Source organism: Vitis vinifera, chromosome 13, assembly GCF_030704535.1.
Source record: "Vitis vinifera cultivar Pinot Noir 40024 chromosome 13, ASM3070453v1".
NCBI lineage: Eukaryota > Viridiplantae > Streptophyta > Magnoliopsida > Vitales > Vitaceae > Vitis > Vitis vinifera.
Window position 1 is genome coordinate 5,583,637 of NC_081817.1, and position 18,168 is coordinate 5,601,804.

General features: G+C 31.5%; 1 protein-coding gene across 1 annotated transcript; it reads left to right on the top strand.

Annotated features, from left to right (window-relative positions):
• Positions 1-6,294: 6,294 nt before the first annotated feature.
• On the top strand, positions 6,295-14,675 carry LOC100263331 (aminodeoxychorismate synthase, chloroplastic). The gene is made up of 12 exons (XM_002274323.5): positions 6,295-6,639; positions 7,623-7,754; positions 7,834-7,901; positions 8,719-8,783; positions 9,048-9,114; positions 9,900-10,265; positions 10,643-10,903; positions 11,638-11,714; positions 11,862-11,964; positions 12,147-12,229; positions 12,768-13,385; positions 13,989-14,675. Exons 1-12 carry the CDS (start codon positions 6,324-6,326, stop codon positions 14,521-14,523), a joined length of 2,691 nt encoding a protein of 896 aa, XP_002274359.2. The 5' UTR covers positions 6,295-6,323; the 3' UTR covers positions 14,524-14,675.
• Positions 14,676-18,168: the final 3,493 nt, after the last annotated feature.

The window sequence follows — 18,168 nt, forward strand, 5'->3', positions numbered from 1 at the left end:
CTTAAGCCTACTTTCTAGAATCTCTTCTTAAGTTCTCCTTGGTACTTTGTCTCAACTTTGGCACCAATGTTGCTTACTCCTTCCTATTCTTCTCCTAATCAAAGCTTAATTTCTCACTCAAGGCTTGAAACTTTCTTTTTGAGTCAACTTTTATTCATAAAAGAACCCTTCATCAACAAGTTCTACAATTATTTATGCCTCATTTGAGTTAAACTAATTGGATCTATTGTTTATAAGCATTTAATAGTATTTTTATTATTATAAGAGAGCACGCCGAGTTTTCTTGAAATTAATAATGTCATGTACATCTCATTTCACATACACTCAAAACATGTCTGGAAATGGATAAAAAAAAAAAAACACAATTTTCTATTAGGGTACTATAATGTTGTTCCTAAGCCCAATAGATGGATCGCTTAGATGATGACTCATAGAATAAGTTACTACAACAAATACTAAATTTTGTCATGAAAGTATTAGTAGTAAAAAAATAATAATCATCATGATTAGTATGTCATGACAAAAAACTTTTTGTCATAAGGTATGTAGTGTGTAGGCATAAGCCTATCACTAATTGTTATGATCTCCAAATCTCCTATTTCATAAACAAAAAAAAAAAAAATGAAAAAAAAGTGATTGGTGGCAAAATTTGAAATTTTACTTAATAATGACATTTTATTATGCAAGAAATCATCATAAAAATAACAAACATTTGTCACTAGATCCTATCATTTCACCACTAAAGAGATATTTTTTGTGACAAAAATAATATAATTTCATTACCAAAAATCTATTTTTATTATGAAAATTGTCATCACCACAATAATATCTTTAGTGATGATTGCTAACTTATTTTTCATTCTTTTGGAATGTTTTTTACCTTGAAGCTATTTCTAAAATTATAATGATACCCTCGCACTCATCTTAGGTCCATACAAAGGACATTTTAGCCCTCCAATAATTAGGGTATAACTTCTAATTTTTGTGATTTAAACTCATGACCCTTCATTCCATGACAAATTTGTTTTGTCATTTGATCTATATGAGCCAATTGATATTTAAAATGGTATACTAAACTTTTAATTAAATTTAATATTATTTTACACCCATCTTGAACTATGATTATTTCATAATTGCACTAATGAAAGAGTAAAAAGTAGAAAAAATATGAAACTAATTTTAAATTTTTTATAAATTTTCCCTTTTATCGGTACAAAATAGAAAATGCTATTGTTATGACATCACACAATATGTGTAAATCTCCAATATTACCTTTATTTATATTATTGTTTGTGATTAAACACTATATAATATAATGGTAATTATATATGTAACAAAATATATTTATAAAAAGAAATATTCTTTTTGACCAAATATATATGTACTTCTTTACAATCTTGTATGGTCTAAACATTTGTGATGTAAAAACTTTTGTCAAAAAATATTTAATAGTAATTTTTTATGACATAACATATATAAATGAATAATTTATGACATTACAATATTTGTTCTAAAATATGTTAGCAAAGATGAAATTTAAAATATTATTATTTGTTGTAACTTAGCATTATAGGCACAAAAAGAAAAACAGAAACAACTTTGATGACAAAGTATTTTGTCACAAAAGAATAAATATTTTTATAACCTAAATTTTCAATTTTTTTCTAGGAACATTATTATCGCAAAATAATAATTTTGAATTGTATATATATTCTTCCAAAAATGATTAAGGAGTTGGCAACAAAAAATTATTTCACCAAAAAAAAAAAAAATCAACAACTTTGATGACAAAGTACTTTGTCACAAAAAAGTAAATATTTTTATAATTTAAAAGTTCATTTTTTTCTTGGTGGAACACAATATCACAAAATAATAACATAATTTTAAGTAGTAAATATATTTTCCAAAAATGATTATAAGGAGTTGTGACAAAAAAAAAAAAAAAATTCACTACTAAAAATTGAAAATTGCTGACAAATAATTTGTGTTTTTTTCATAAAAAAAAATCCTTCCATATGGTAGGCACGACAATTGTTTGCACCAACTCTCTAGTGAATAGTGATGAAAGATTGTAGGAAAAAGAAACTTAATAGTGAAATATTTTATGAAAAAAATATACTTTTCGTAGTGTAAGGTTTATAATTAGTGACCAATTTTTAATTATAGACAAAATATTTGTTATAAAATTTGACATTTATTGAAGTGAATATGTGACGTGTGATATCGAATGCCATAAAACATTTGTTTTACCCTTACTAAATACGCATTGATTTTTAGATAATGTAGTCAAAGTCTGATCCAAGAATAATTATTAAAGCTAAGGATCATAGGTTTGAATTATGAGAGTACTATGTTAGGGGAAGGATTGTTAAGGTTTAATTTCACTCTTAAGTTAGAGGAATAGGTTAGCCAAATGGTAGCTCATGGAATAGGCCCTTAGGATATGATGTTGAATATCATAAACGATTTGACATACCACAACAATTGATTCTTAAACACAAGGATTTTTTTTTTAAATAAAAAATTGAAAATAATATAGAAAATACATTTGGTATAAGGTCATGTGTACAATGAAATTCATTTTTCTTAGTGTAAGATGTATATAACTTGGTACTTTTTCTTGTACTCATTTTTAAATTGTACACTTCAACTCTTTTGTGTAATAAGTTATTTGAAAAGAAAATTTTTAATTAAAAAAAAAAAAAGGATTTTATTTTGACTTGTCTAACACCATAATTGAAGCATTCACTCGCTTGTTTCATTTGTTTCAAGTGTTGTCTAATTCCTATAATCTAAAAAAGAAAATATTGTCCAATTTCAAAATTTCAGTTTTAGACTCATTTTGAGTTGATTTGTGGCTTAAAAAGAAATTACTAGATTTTTTTAAAATTGAAATTTTGAAAATTGGTATAAATGGTAACTATGATATGTAGGGACACATTTGTAAATTAAAATACTTGATTCAAAAACTTAGATTCCTTGAAAGAGTAAAGTTATGATAAAATGATAAATTATCATATATAGGGATATTATTTCTATTCAAACCCTAGTTTCCTTGACAAATAATAGTTTCCATACTTAACATAATGAAATAGAAACTTTAGCAATCATAAGCTAATCACACACAATCTACTTGAGATTGACAGCAACAAGAATAATATAGAAGAAGCAAAGATTAGAGGAAGAAGCAGAAGTCTTAGAAGGCATATAGGTATAATCTCTATTTCTTTTTCTTTTGTTTAATTTATTTGAAATGGTATTCCTCGGATTTTGTGCTTAGAGTGAATAGATTTGGAGATAAAGAGAGAAATTCAAAGAAATCATGATTTTTTTTTTCCTCCTTGGAATTGATAGAGTATGTGAAAAATTACTATTCTGTATGATGTTTTAGTAGTTCTTATTGGTAGGTTTAATCCTTATCTTGAGTCAATTAAGATTTTTCTTTTGATTCAAATATTTGCTTTTAGTACGTGCAGTTCTTTGAAACTTTTGCGGTACTAGTAAATAATTTATCAATTATTCATCAAAAATGACATCATTAATATAATAGAAAATGATAACATTATATTCGAAGTCAATGTTTTTTATAGTTTGTATGAGTTCCAATGATAATTTTCTTCATACAAAGGAATAATGAAAATGAATTTTTTCTTTTAATGTCAAGAAGGATAAAAGCAAATAAATTCAATTTCTTTTATTTTATTTATGTGGAATGACTTTTTTGTTTTTTTTTGTTTTTCAAATATGTCGTTCCAACCAAATAGTTTAACAAAAGTTGCATAATTCAGTCTACAAGTTTAGTAAATTAGAAATCCTAACTATGTTATACCTTTAAAGTCATACCTTTGGCACTAAATGATATGACCATTGTTTTGCACAAAGAAAAATATTCAAATAAATCCATATTATTAATTTGCATGGGGTTAATTCAAGATTTATGATTTTCATGATCATAAATTCAGAAACTTTTAAAGACTTAACCCAAGTCTGAAGATTTGTAGAATTGACTTGAATCTTGACTTAATTTGAGTTTTAAAAGATTTGAAAAGTTCATTTGATCTTTAGTCTCGTTTCAATTTTAGAGATTTGAAGACTCAATTTGAATTTATTGGTTTAAGTTTTGGAGATTTGAGACTTGACAGAAGAATCTTAAAAGATTTGAAGACTTTACTTCATATTTACCTTGATTTCAATATTAAAGTTTTGAAAAGTTAACTTGATTGGGTTAAGTGTTGAAAATTTGAGATTTGACTTGAATTTTGACCTAATTTATTTTCATTTCAAACAAACCTCTATGAGTTCTTGTATCTTATATAAAAATTACTATTATTTCTTGATTTTAAAAATGGAAAGAAAGCAAAAAAGTGTATCACAAAGGATACAAAAGGATTTGTTTTTTTAAAACCATTACTTTTTCCATATGAATCTTTATGAGATCTTGTATCTCATATAAAAGTTACCATCATTTCCTAATTTTAAAAAATAGAAAGTAGAAAGTATATATAAACAGACACAAAAGGATATGTTTTTTTTTTTAAATTTCTTTTGATATAGTTTCTAAAATATTTCATTTTATCAAGTTATTTCTTGCCTACCATGGAGTTTTCAAGAATTAACAATCTATGCTTAATTTCAATCCCTAAAGCATGTTGACACTCAGTGTTGTCTTTCTCATCTATCGATGCCTAGCTATCCACTCTAAGTTTCTCCTCATTTGAAGATTGCACCTTTAAAGCCATGCCAAGCTAAGGTGCCTTGAACCTCTTGTCAAGAAGCTTTCAAAAGTCTTTTAAGATGTAGACCTATACAAAGCTGCTTTTCAACTTTGTGTCTCCCAAATTGTATAACTTAAAGTTCTAAGGGTTTATAAAGATCATTCTAATAGTTATATTTTGTTCAAGTAAAAATCAAATTTTATCTTTTCATGGTTTTATTAGAAAACTTGTCTTTTGTTAGGCTTCACATGGTGAGAGGCGTGATTATATTTATAGAAAATTTTATGTTGTTGGTTCTTTATTTGATCGATGTGGCAAATTGGAAAAAGTTCAATTTTATCCTTTCAAATTGTTTGTTTCAACATAATCAAATTATTAGGCATTTATCTTGGTTTATACACTACAAAGCTAATAGGCTCATGGATTAGTTTTACAACAAAGGAAAGAAACATAATATACACTTATCCACTGCATGGCCTTATGACATGTAAGATAGATTTTAAAGTAAGAGAGGATGTCAGAATAACATTCCTTCGGGCAAAAACAATGGAAGTGTACCGTCAGCCAATTTGGTTTTGACTTCCAAGACACGGGTATATGTGGTGAAATGGTTTGCAAAGTGAGTCATATGATTGGAATCACCCTAGTATATAACACAGGGGCCGGAAAAACATTCATTCAAGGCACTTAGAGCATGAGATAACGGATATATGCCTGAGGGTGCCAAGGAACATGGGGCACTCAATTTGTCTAATCAGGTGAAAGGATTTTCGAGTTTTTCAATTTCTTCTTTATTAAACATCCCCGCTTTTGAGCTATTAGGTTTTGGGTTTCCCTGGTAAGAAGGTTCACAATGAGCCATATGGATCTGGCCACCTTGTTGTCCATATGTTCCACCTCTATGGTTGCTACTTGTACAAAGGGACTGAAGCTTTCAACAAGTTTCTTTTGTATGTTTCTTGCAATAATTGCACCACAAGCCATCTTTATTATTGGGTGGTTTAAGTCCTTTAGTTCTCACAAGATCTGGGCTACCTCCATTATTGTTATTCAACAAGTCACCACTGGGTTTTGCCGGAACAGGAGCTGACCATTCAAGGATGCAGTGCCAAGCATGACTATCCTTCGTCCTTCTTCAGCTCATATTATGCACATATAATTTATAATATATATTAGCTTGATTGACTATTTAATTTAATATTAATTATATTTTTTTATTCTTAAGGGTTTTTAGATGCCTGTCATTTATTTGGAATTACTATATTTGGATTATTTTTCATGTTAAGTTAGCCTAGTATGACAAATGATTGACAAACCCTAGAACCCCAGGATGTGAGTCTGGTGATTTGGCATACTTGAAGTGAAGAAAAGTGAACTTGGGTCAAAGCAATGAGAAAAGGCAGGAAAATGATGCACGTAGCCAACCCTCAATAGATAGAATTTAATGATTTGGTTGTTGTGAATGAACAAGTTTCTCTAATCTTGTAAAATTTTCAAATGTGGTCATAGTTCCCAAATGATCCACATTGAACTTTAAGGCGTGTCTGACTGTTGTATGTTGTTTTCTCAGAAGGCGAGCAGTAAAGATTTTCCTTCTTGGAGGCCAAAATGGAATCTACTCGGACTATCTTATCTTCTGAACTCAAATTTCCTTGTTTTAAGGGTTTGCACTGCAGAGACTTGAATGAAGTAGCAACCAAATCTTTTCTGAGGGTTAAGAAAGATAATGTGCAAGTATCTAAACATCAAGCCGGAAAATCCTTTGTTTCTAGCCTTTTAGTGCCTGCACAGTCTGAAGGCTTGTCTAAGGGAAAGAAACAGCTGGAAGTGGCTAATGGAAATGAAATTGTGAGGACATTGTTGATTGACAACTATGATAGTTACACCTACAATGTTTACCAAGAGTTGTCCATCGTTAATGGGGGTAAGTTCTCTCTCTTTCCTTGTTGCTAATTACTTACATTACTATTGTTATTTATTTTATATATTCTACTTCATGATCCTGCAATCCATGGACTTTTACTTGAAACTGGATTGTTAGCGACTATACCATAAGTTAGTAGTTATACATAACCGACATGAGTCATGTTACCAAGCCGAAGAAGTTATTGTTTGAAATTTTATTCCAATTAAAACTATCTTTCAATTGTGTCCATATCCGGTATAATTAATAAAATTCTGTATTCCGACGGTAAAGAAAACCACTGAAAATTTTTGAAGCATGAATGAAGGATAAGACTCAAATAGTTTAAATGGTTAAAAGGGGATTCATGTACCTGTTGGACTTCGGGTTTGTTAAGTTGAAGTTAAATTTATACACATGGCAAATTTTCACAAATTGAGGAGCATTTATGTTGTGAGTGTATTTGGCTAGTAATTCCTTCATTACAAAAAGTATAAAGCCTTCAGTAAGATTGAATATGATGTGATCATTTTGTTGTGCTTAAGACATTGGAATCATTTCCCATTCTTAGGATCCCACAAGCATCTTGTTTCTTCTATACTTCTGCAAGTACAATATTGGGTGGATATGGTTCTCTTATGGTCTTCTTCTACTCTCTTTGTGGGTTAGTGCCTATAAAAGTTGAGCCCTGCTAGAGCTTTTTACCTGACGGAACAAAGAACTTATCCAAGTACTCTGGATTAAGAAAGTTGCTATGCTTTACAAGCTACCTTTTTGTTAAAGTTTGTCATTTGGACAGCACACTATGTGGAGTAACCGGATTTAGGCAGAAGATAGAAGTTCAAAATCATATGCATCTGTATTCAATTAATTTTATTCAGTTACACTAGATAACTCTATTTTCAATTGAGTCAGTTCAGCTTAAATCTGCAATCTTCAGCTTTAAGGAGATCATGGGTAAGTACCATTATCCATAGTTGATGACTAGGGTTTTGCTTTTGCAGTGCCTCCAGTGGTGGTGTATAATGATGATTTGACATGGGAAGAGGTTTATCACTACTTATATGAAGAAAAAGCCTTTGATAACGTTGTTATTTCTCCTGGACCTGGAACTCCATCACGTCCGGAAGATATAGGTGAGAATTCAATGAACTCTGTAATTTTACTTGGTTAAAAGATCATAATTACATTGTAGTAATCATTTCAATCTTACAGGAATATGCCTTCGGCTGCTGCGTGAGTGCAAGGACATCCCTATTTTGGGTGTTTGCCTTGGCTATGAGGTATTTTTTTCACATGGCTTTGCAGGATAGATGTTTATTAACTTTGTATCTCGTATCCAACCTATCGCTTATATACATGTATTTATGCATCTAACCACATGTTTTTCTTGAAACCGGTTGGCTATGCTGCTGGCTTAATTGGAACTGTTTGGCCATCATTTGTCGAATTTTTTTTTTCCCTTTTTGCTATTTCTCTTCACATTTATGTTAATCATATCATAGTTTTTATTTACTTGTGAGGCAAGGGGAAAGGAAACTGACACTATGCTCAATCAATAATAGGATTTCTGCCCATACAAACTGATATGTGAAGTATATTTCCTTTTGTTAAGTTAATTTGAGCTTTTGTTATGTTGCTGTCTGAACATATGCTCCCTCTCTCTCTCTCTCTCTCTTCTAAATATAGGTCGAGAATAGTGTGGACAATTTTAAAGAGTAGAAATTTGAGCTTTCTTTAGTGAGACATAGTGGTACTTTCTACTCAAATATTACGAGCCAGTATTACTTATTTGCCTACAGGTTTGATGAATTCAAGGCTTCAAATATTTATTTCCCTTTGCAATTTTCTCCCGTTGTTAGCAATGTAAGAATCTTGTGATTGTACCTCTGTACTAAAAATAATGCAGGATTTCTATTGCAGTCACTGATTGATTTTGTAAGGTTACTGTCAAGTCTTAAGGATCTTCATTGAAAAGAAAAGTTAATTGGGAATATGTATTTAAAACTCAAGATTGTTTAGTCCTGCAGTGAGGCCTCTCTCTCTCTCTCTCTCTCTCTCTCTCTCTCTCTCTCATTCTAATGCCTTATGATTTGGCAGGCTCTGGGACATGTGCACGGCGCTGAAATTGTTCATGCACCTGAACCAATCCATGGACGCTTGAGGTATACCCAATTACAATTGCAAGGTTTTCTAGTTTGCTTTCAAACCATTCACAGATACTAAAGAAAAATATTGAAGTGAACTTAGAGAGCCTGTGAAACTGATCCAAACTACTTAGAAAGGCTGAGCTGAGGCCAAACCAGGCATGAGTTGAGCTTGAATGATGCTAAAGCCAAGCAAGCTGATTTCAGATGCCACACATGAGTCATTTGCTTCGTGGCCGGGATTCTACACCTATTAACATAAATTTTCCTTGTGCCTTGCAGCGAACTTGAGCATAATGGGTGCAGTCTATTTGATGATATACCTTCTGGGCCTAATTCGGGATTCAAGGTTAGTCTGTCTTCATTAACATGAGAGTTTGAATCTACTAATGTCCTTATTTTATAAATTCCTTTTTAATGGCAAGCTCTTTAGTATAATATACTAGTAGGAACTAATATCTTTTAGTTTATAGTCCAATCACTCATAGGTAGGATTACTGAGAGTTTCCGACATTTTATTCTGCCTGCTGTATATGATTTCTATCAAGTATTTGCGTGACAGGATCCATTATAATAGTACATGTCCTATGTTATGGAAGTGTGGCTGTTTCTTTAGAACAAATTAAAATGTAAATCATTTGACACCATTATTGTAGAAGATGCAAAAAAATATATTGGTTATTTTTATTGCAAGTCATTTTAAACAAACCAAACTGACAAAAACACAAAGAATAACTAAGTCAGAACTAAAACCAGGCTAACAATGGGCATGCTTTTTGGTTAGGAAGCAGCTGCACGAAACAAGCACATTATTCATCACCCACAAGCACTGAATTGCATGTTAGGGACCGAATCCACTCTTAGTAAAGTGGGAGTGCCTGGTGTTTTCCAGGCTATTTTTCAGAAATACATCCTAAAAATGGAAAAATGAAAAAGAAATCCAGACAAAGCTAAATGATAGGAGAAAAAAAAAAGAGAAAGAAAAAACTCTTGATATATTGCAAGATTTCGGCGTGACAAACTTGGATTCTATCTGGCTGCTAGAATTGAAGTTGTCATCTCTTTTGGAATTCCCAAACCATGAAATACATATGGCATCACGCTTTAACCCTTCTTTGATGTGGCAAATTTCAGGTGGTTCGATATCATTCCCTTGTTATAGATGCCAAAACACTTTCGCAGGAACTCGTACCTATAGCATGGACATCTTCCAGTGACGCACTTTCTTATCTTGAGATCCAGAAGTCTGGTGAGAGTCCTGATGCTTACGAAAGTCAGATGGGGCAAAAGCGTGGAAATTCATCACCTTCCAGCCATTCAGAGAAAATTCAGAATGGGAAAATCCTCATGGGTATAATGCACTGCACGAGACCTCATTATGGGGTTCAGTTTCACCCTGAGAGCATTGGAACCGCTTATGGAAGGAAAATATTCAAGAACTTCAGAGAGATTACCCAGGATTATTGGCTGAGAAAGATATTATTCTCAAACGAGAGAAGGGTCAGTTCATTATAATTTTAAAGTTGGAAATATTTTAGGAAATATCAAGGCATCATTGTGGCTCCCTGAATCCTTTTCTTTACTGACAATGATTCAAGTTAAAATGCTTGTAATTTGGTGCTTATGTCTTTGGAAGAGATATGTTATTTGACACACCTGAAAAGGTAGTGACAGGATTCATTTTTGGCATTCCATGAACCTCCAAAAGTGAAACTGTTGGTGGATGTCTTGGTTCACCTCCTGCACTGGCAGGCCCCTAATATTGGGGATCATGACCTGTAACTTACACTGGTTTTTTTTTTTTTTTTCATGTTTTGAAATGCATAGGCATGGTTGTTCTTTCTCCTGTGCCAGACGATTTATTTAGTATTATGCAGGAACCTCGTTCGATTCGACTGTTTAAAGACCTTCTCGGCCATAGACGGCTAGTACATAACGCAGGAGAAAGGAGGTCCTCTAGTTTTCCCAGTTTACTAAATCTGTCACTCCCAAGCTCTGATGTTAAATTTCTGAACTTGGAATGGAGGAAATTCAATGGCTTGGCTGGACAAGTTGGTGGATCAAGAAATATATTTTGCGAACTATTTGGAGGCAATAATGCTGAGTACACCTTTTGGCTGGACAGTGCTTCAACAGAGGTTTGTTTGTTGCTTAAGGATGTCTGCTTACAGAAAATTTTCAATTTAAACCCTAATTGACTGCATTTCATACTTTGATTGGTAGCGATGCCCTTCTTAAGACAAAGTACACAGAATCTTTTCTTTTACAGTGACTGCATTTCATACTTTGATTTGCAGCTATGCCCTTCTTAAGACAAAGTACACAGAATCTTTTCTTTTACAGATTCTTTTGTAGGGTTTATGCACATATGTTAACTTGAAAGGCAAATTTGAGGGGATTTATTTTCGGCATAATGTTGGAAAATCTATGGCAAAGAACTAGGTTCTCTATTTAAATTCCCACACTTCAATTTTCCTCACAATAGTTGATAAGACCATGATTCAAAAACTTACATATTAACACCAACAAACACACACATTAAATGCACGCTTGCAACCACACCATTGGAAATTTTTGTTATGAGACTTCTACCATATTCAAGCAAATCTCAATAGATGGTAAATTGAGGAGAATCAAAGATTTTGTGTGAAGAGGTTAGGAAGATTTAAAATAGGTGGTCACTGCTGCACCACCTTTTACGTGTTGCCTAACGACTTAGGAAGGGATGATTTTGAACATCTTTTCACTATTTTAGTTGTAACTTAGACAACAATATGGTCTTGTTGCTAAAATTTTGGTAATGTTCATGGTACTTTTGTTTTATCAGTGAAGATTCTCTTGTTGGTCTAACACCCCTTTTATCCATGTTTAGAGAGGGCGTTTTTCGTTTATGGGAGCTAAAGGTGGATCTCTTTGGAAGCAATTCACCTTCAGACTGTCCCATAAAAGGTTTGAATATTTCAATTTAGTTTCCATAATGGCTATATCATTGAGATTTGATCTGATGCCTTATATCTATTTACATAGTTTTTTATGCATCTATAAGGCCATTGTGTTACTTTTAAAAGTGATACATCGGTGTCCCTCTTTTGTCAGTGATACAGCTTCTGAAGGGGGAGGTCATCTATCTATTGAAGATTCTCAGGGCTCCATCACAAACACATTTCTGGAAGGTGGTTTCCTAGAGTTTCTGAACAAGGTATATGATGCTTTTTTTGTTGCCATAAATGATACACTCTCTACATACTGAAAGACAAGTACATCACATTAATCTATTGCTGTGCTTTAATCCTCTTTTTTTTCAACTAGAGCTGGTTGTTTATGCGATATAACTCTTGAACCTCATACGAGATATTTCTTGTTTCTTGATCTGTATATCAGGAGCTTCTATCAATTCGGTATGATAAAAGAGATTATGAGGGACTACCATTTGCCTTTCATGGTGGATATGTTGGTTATCTTGGGTAAGTGTTTAGCTTTCTTGAAAGTGAAATCTCCCAATGAATTTTTGTTTCTTACTTACCTTGGTTATATTGATGAAATCAATGACCATACCCTCAGAGATATTCCTCTCCATCTCTCTCCAAAACCCAAATGCACCTAACCAAAAAAAAAAATAGGGGGCAGCTATCAAGAGAATCTGCCATGCTAAGAACTTTGGTTTCTGGAAAAACCCATGTCACACCTCTATGGAAAAAATCATGATGCATCCTCTCCCCTTTTGACTGCCATTGAAGGAGTTAAAGCCCACATATCTGTTACTCTGAAAATTTTTACACACTCTTGTTGTTTAGAGCTGCAAAATAAGGAAATCAGTGAAGAGAAGATACATATTGTGCTTGGTACTGAACTAGGAATTGAAACAGACCAATATATGAGAATAATCCATCTTTTTCTATGAAGTGTGTGCGTGCGTGCGTGCATGTGTCAGGTTTTTTCATTTCCATGCCACACCTTTCCTCAACTTTTCCTATAAAGGCTAATGTTTGTCCTGAAATGCAGGTATGACCTGAAAGTTGAATGTGGTGCTGCATTTAACCGGCACAAATCAAAGACTCCAGATGCTTGTTTTTTCTTTGCAGACAATATTGTGGTGATTGATCATCATTATGATGATGTTTATATTCTGTCCTTACATGAAGGAAGCACAGCCACACCAGCATGGTTAGATGAAACAGAGAAGAGGCTTTTAGGCCTAAAAGCTTCTGATACAAACAAGTCTGAGGTGTCTATGTCACTGACTGCCACACTATCCCCATCTGAAGCAGGCTTTCTGGCTGACAAATCCATGGAGCAATACATGAAAGATGTGAAGCAGTGTCTTCAATTCATCAAAGATGGAGAAAGTTATGAGTTGTGTCTTACAAGTCAGCTAAGAAAGAGAATTGGGGAAATGGATTTGCTCGACTTTTACCTACACCTCAGAGAAAAGAATCCTGCACCATTTGCTGCCTGGCTTAATTTCCCAAAGGAAAAGCTCTGCATCTGCTCTTCTTCTCCAGAAAGGTTCCTAAAGCTGGATGAAAATGGGATGCTGGAAGCAAAGCCCATCAAGGGAACTGTGCCGCGTGGTTCCGCAAAGGAGGCAGATGAACAACTGAAACAGAAACTACAATGCAGGTATGGGTTGAATTTCTTTAGTTTTCTTCTTTCAGTATTCTTTTACACCAATTTATACCCAGTCTCACATAATGCACGGAACTCACACGGCAATGTGCAGAAATTGAAGAACAGTAATAACATAGATGCAAAAGTTGCTACAGTATGTCAGGATCTGTTCCCACAAGCTTAAGGTTATATTTGGTTTCAAAAAATTAAAAGGAAAGAGAAAGAAAATGTTAAGATTCTTCTTATGTCTAAGTTATCTTATAATATATATATATATATATATATAAACTCTAATATAATTTATACATTTTCAAATTATTTAAAATTTATATTATTGATTTAAAATAAATAAAATAAATTTAAAATATCATATAAAATTAATTTATTAATTTTAAATTTATTTTTTATTTTTTATCAATTTTTTTTTACATTTTCTTTCCTTTGTATTTTTACTCAAATTTTCGGTGACAAACATAGCCTAAGACTATGTTTGAGTGTCATTAACAATGATACATAATCTAGCTATTTTTTGGTGTACGTGCAATACAATTTTGTTATGATTTTTGCATGCATTGTTTGTAAACTAACACGTACGCTCTTTAATTATCTGAACAGTGAAAAGGATCAGGCTGAAAATTTGATGATTGTTGATCTGCTGAGGAATAATCTGGGTCGTGTCTGCGAGGTGGGTTCTGTGCATGTACCCCTTCTCATGGATGTGGAGTCGTATACAACTGTTCACACAATGGTGAGCACAATTCGTGGGAAGAAGGACTCCACTATGAGCCCTGTGGATTGTGTGAGAGCTGCATTCCCTGGCGGTTCTATGACTGGTGCACCAAAGTTGAGATCAATGGAGCTTCTTGATTCCATTGAGAGCAGTTCCCGAGGTATCTACTCTGGCTCCATCGGGTTTTTCTCATACAACCAGACATTTGATCTCAACATCGTGATAAGAACAGTGGTGATACACGAGGGTGAAGCTTCAGTGGGAGCAGGAGGAGCTATTATTGCTCTGTCGGATCCTGCAGGCGAGCACGAAGAGATGATCCTGAAGACTCGTGCCCCAGTAAATGCTGTTGCCAGCTATCAGAAGGGAGCAGCATCAAATGAGAAGAACAGTGACAGTGAGCTACAATCTGAGGAATAATGTTGTATTTGCTTCCTTGGGTTATCATCTGGCTTTAGTCCTTTGCAGCTGAGCTGCTAATGGATGTAGAATAAAGCCAAACCCAAATCCAACAATTTTCCTCTATTTTGTAGAATTGATTTGAATGAAGAACAATATTGTACTTGGAAATCCTGTCGAGCAGCTTCCCATATTTAGTTTTTAAGTTTGTGTCAAGCCTGCGTGCATTTTGTGTCCAACCTTCATACACATGAATTGCCTTATAGGATGCAGAAGTTAGGAAATAAATTTCCCAAGGCTAGGATTGAAGGCTCTACCATGAAATTTTAGATTGCATTCGATTTGAAAAACAATTTTTAGTTTTTTTTTTTTTAAAAAAAATTAATTTTTTTTTCTTGAAAATCTAATTAGTTAAGAATAGAAGAGTATTTTTAAAAAATAAAATTGAGAAATTTTATTTGGTATTGAATTTTTTTATATGAAAATAATGAAAAAATCAAATTGCATTTGTGGACTATTCTTTTTTCTTTTTTTTTTGCTTTTTCTTTCATCTATTTGTTATTTTAGTAGTATAATAAAAAAAATTAGCATGTGCATGCCTAACGAATGAATTGATCATGTGCATATTTTGATTCACTACTATGAATTACTTTTTAATACAAAAGTTGTCCATTTCACGATAATCCATAGTTTAATAAATAAGATATAAAAATTTATATAATCAAAACCGATAATAATATTTTGAATATAATATTTGATTTCGGATATAAGAAAAATTCATATCTAATTTTTGTCATTCAACTTGTTTGAGTCATGCCAGTTATAATAGGATCTTGTTTTACACCTTAATTTGTTGTCTTCTTCATCATGAATATCAAGATCTTCTTGTAAATATTTTTCGAATAGTTTATCTATTCTATGTTCTTTTAAGATGAAATTATACACTGTTATGGGAATTTTTCACTGTCGTGAAGGATATAGTTTTGCATCAATTTCAAAATAGGAAATCTTGCCTTAAGCACTTCAAAATATGGTTTTATTACATTATGTAATGATGAGAGTGTCTATACTCGAATAATTTGTATTGGTCACATGTTTATCCATGCCCATGACCTCGATAAAGGACAAGAAATCCTAGTATGGTAAGATATCTAGAGTCCACAAGAAAATTGATTTGTACAAAAATAAATGAAAAATATATGATATATATGAATTCTAATGCTCGGATAATATTGTATAATATAAAGATACTAATCTATGTACCCCACTGCACTATATACAATGTTGTTATCATTAACATAGCCTAGAATAATTTGTTGTTTCTTTCCATCTCATACATACGAAAATAAACAATGTATCGAAATTATAAGCAATTGCTCGTTAGTACTTTTCGGCCACAAAAAGATGATTGAATTGTTGTAGGTAACCATGCAGCTACATGAGTTTCATCAATCACCCGAGTACAATTCTAAAATATGATATGTAAAATTATAATTAGTGATATCAATAAATAATTGTAGACACAACTATTACCTAGAAATTGGGATAGTCCTTGGAGTTGTGGAGAATATACACTTAAATATTGAACAAACATCCCTCAAAATCCTTTTAAACTATTTACTCACAATTTGTGGAATGTTGAACATGTTTTAGCAAAAACTTTATGTTATAGATGACGACAAATTATATTTAAGAACATTGCTTGTCTGATTTTCAAAACTCTTGAGATGGATATTGCTTAGAAATAATTTAAATCTATGCATCATATTCTAATTTAGTATATCCACAATCTTACATAAACATCTTAAAAGTAAGCTTGATAAACCATCCTAACATACATTAATTTTCTTTGATCTTGATGATGTCTTCTTCCTTTATGATTTTCTTTTAGTTTGATATGTTCTTGAATGTCTCTTTGGAAATATTTCTTGCATAATGATTTATTTGTAAATTACATGGTTTCTTAAAGCCAAAATGATGTTCTTTTCAAAATAATTGTGCACAAGTTAACTACTAGAGTCTATATTTGTGTTAATTGCCTCCGTTGGAAGCTAGTGAGTAGTTTGCTGAATTGAGGCATATTAAAGTTTTAGCATTAATCCAACAAAAATCAAACAATATTAAGAGGATAATTGCAGAAAATGAGAGAGGAATAAGGAAATGTGATGTTACATTCTACACTATTTTGATACACGACAATAGAGTAGATGACAAGATGAAGAGATTTTCGATAAGTGAATCTTGTATATTCCAATTGCTGAAGCCTAAGAAGATTTCAATACCTCAGTGGAATCGATTTGGACTTTGGACACTAGGACAACATTGTTGAGTGTATGGACAATAAGAATGAATGTATATAAGGATGTTAGTAGCATTTAAAAAAAAAAATTTAAGGTTTTATTTAGTAACAATTTTTTATAATTGTTTTATGATATTTTATAAAATAAAAGTTTATTTGAAAATTTAAAATGTTTTTAACATATTTTAAATATTTTTAAATATACTTTAAAAATAATTTTTATATCTAGTACTTTGTTTTTAATCATTCTATATGTTTATATAATTATTATTTTTAAATAGTTTTTAAAAAATAAATAAAAATAACTAAAATATGAAAACACAATATTTTTTATTTTAAAAAATAGAAAACGATTTTACCAAATATATTTTCTTTTTTTATATAGGATAAAATACTATTCTCGAAAATAGTTGTCAAGTAGGTCTTAAAATTTTCTATTTTTTCCAATAAGATAGAAATAAAAAAATTTTGGAAAGAAAAAATTAACATATTATTTTTTTTTATGAAAGTAAAATCAAGTAGCAAAATATACCACTTCTGATAAAAATTTAAATAAACTTTTTATAGGACAAAATGTAAAAGGAAAACCATATAAGTATGAAAAAAAAAAACTTTCTTTTGAAACCAGAAAAAATGCACCTATTTATGTGCCACTCTTTATTAATCAAGTGATATTTTAAATTAACTTAGTTTGCAAGTGAAGTAATTGCCCACAGTAAATGTGATTTTTATAGTTTATTTTTGCATTAGAAAGATCTCCCATCATACTGGTATTTAAAAAAATATATATTTGGTTAAAAAGATCAAATAATACCAATATCAGAGTAAAAATGGGTAAAAGCATCCATGCAAACCCATAAACTCTTTTTAAGTATTCAATCTCAGAAAAAGAATTGATATAGTATACTTCTTGTATATCAATTATCATTTTAACGATCAACTTCTTTTATAATTATATTTATGTTACGTAGTATTGTAATGCATGTCAACCAATTTCATTCTTTTAACTAAGAAGAATTTTCAAATTGATAAAATCCATTGATCAAATTTTCCATCTCCAAGAAAAACATTATGATCTCTTATCAGAAAAATTTTCAACTCTATCTTTGGGACTTTCACTCTAACATAAAGTTCTTGTTTCGACAATTCAAAAGTAAGAAAGAGTTTTTTTACTAATAAATCAATATTCAAAATCATTCAATTCGGGATCCCTAACTTTAAAGAAGATTTATACTTTCATTCACCAAATATCTCCACCCATGCACTTGAATTAAGAATTTTTTAAAGATAAAAATGATCTTTAATGACAAACAAAATACTTTTAAAATTAGCCTTGTCCAACAATATAATCTTAAGGTGTTTAGACA

Bases quoted from the DNA above. Each gene is read 5' to 3' on its own strand.
- LOC100263331 (XM_002274323.5), top strand. From the start codon at position 6,324: ATGGAATCTACTCGGACTATCTTATCTTCTGAACTCAAATTTCCTTGT. The intron at 9,115-9,899 runs GTTAGTCTGTCT...GGCAAATTTCAG, and splicing joins GGCCTAATTCGGGATTCAAG to GTGGTTCGATATCATTCCCT. The intron at 13,386-13,988 runs GTATGGGTTGAA...TTATCTGAACAG, and splicing joins AAACAGAAACTACAATGCAG to TGAAAAGGATCAGGCTGAAA.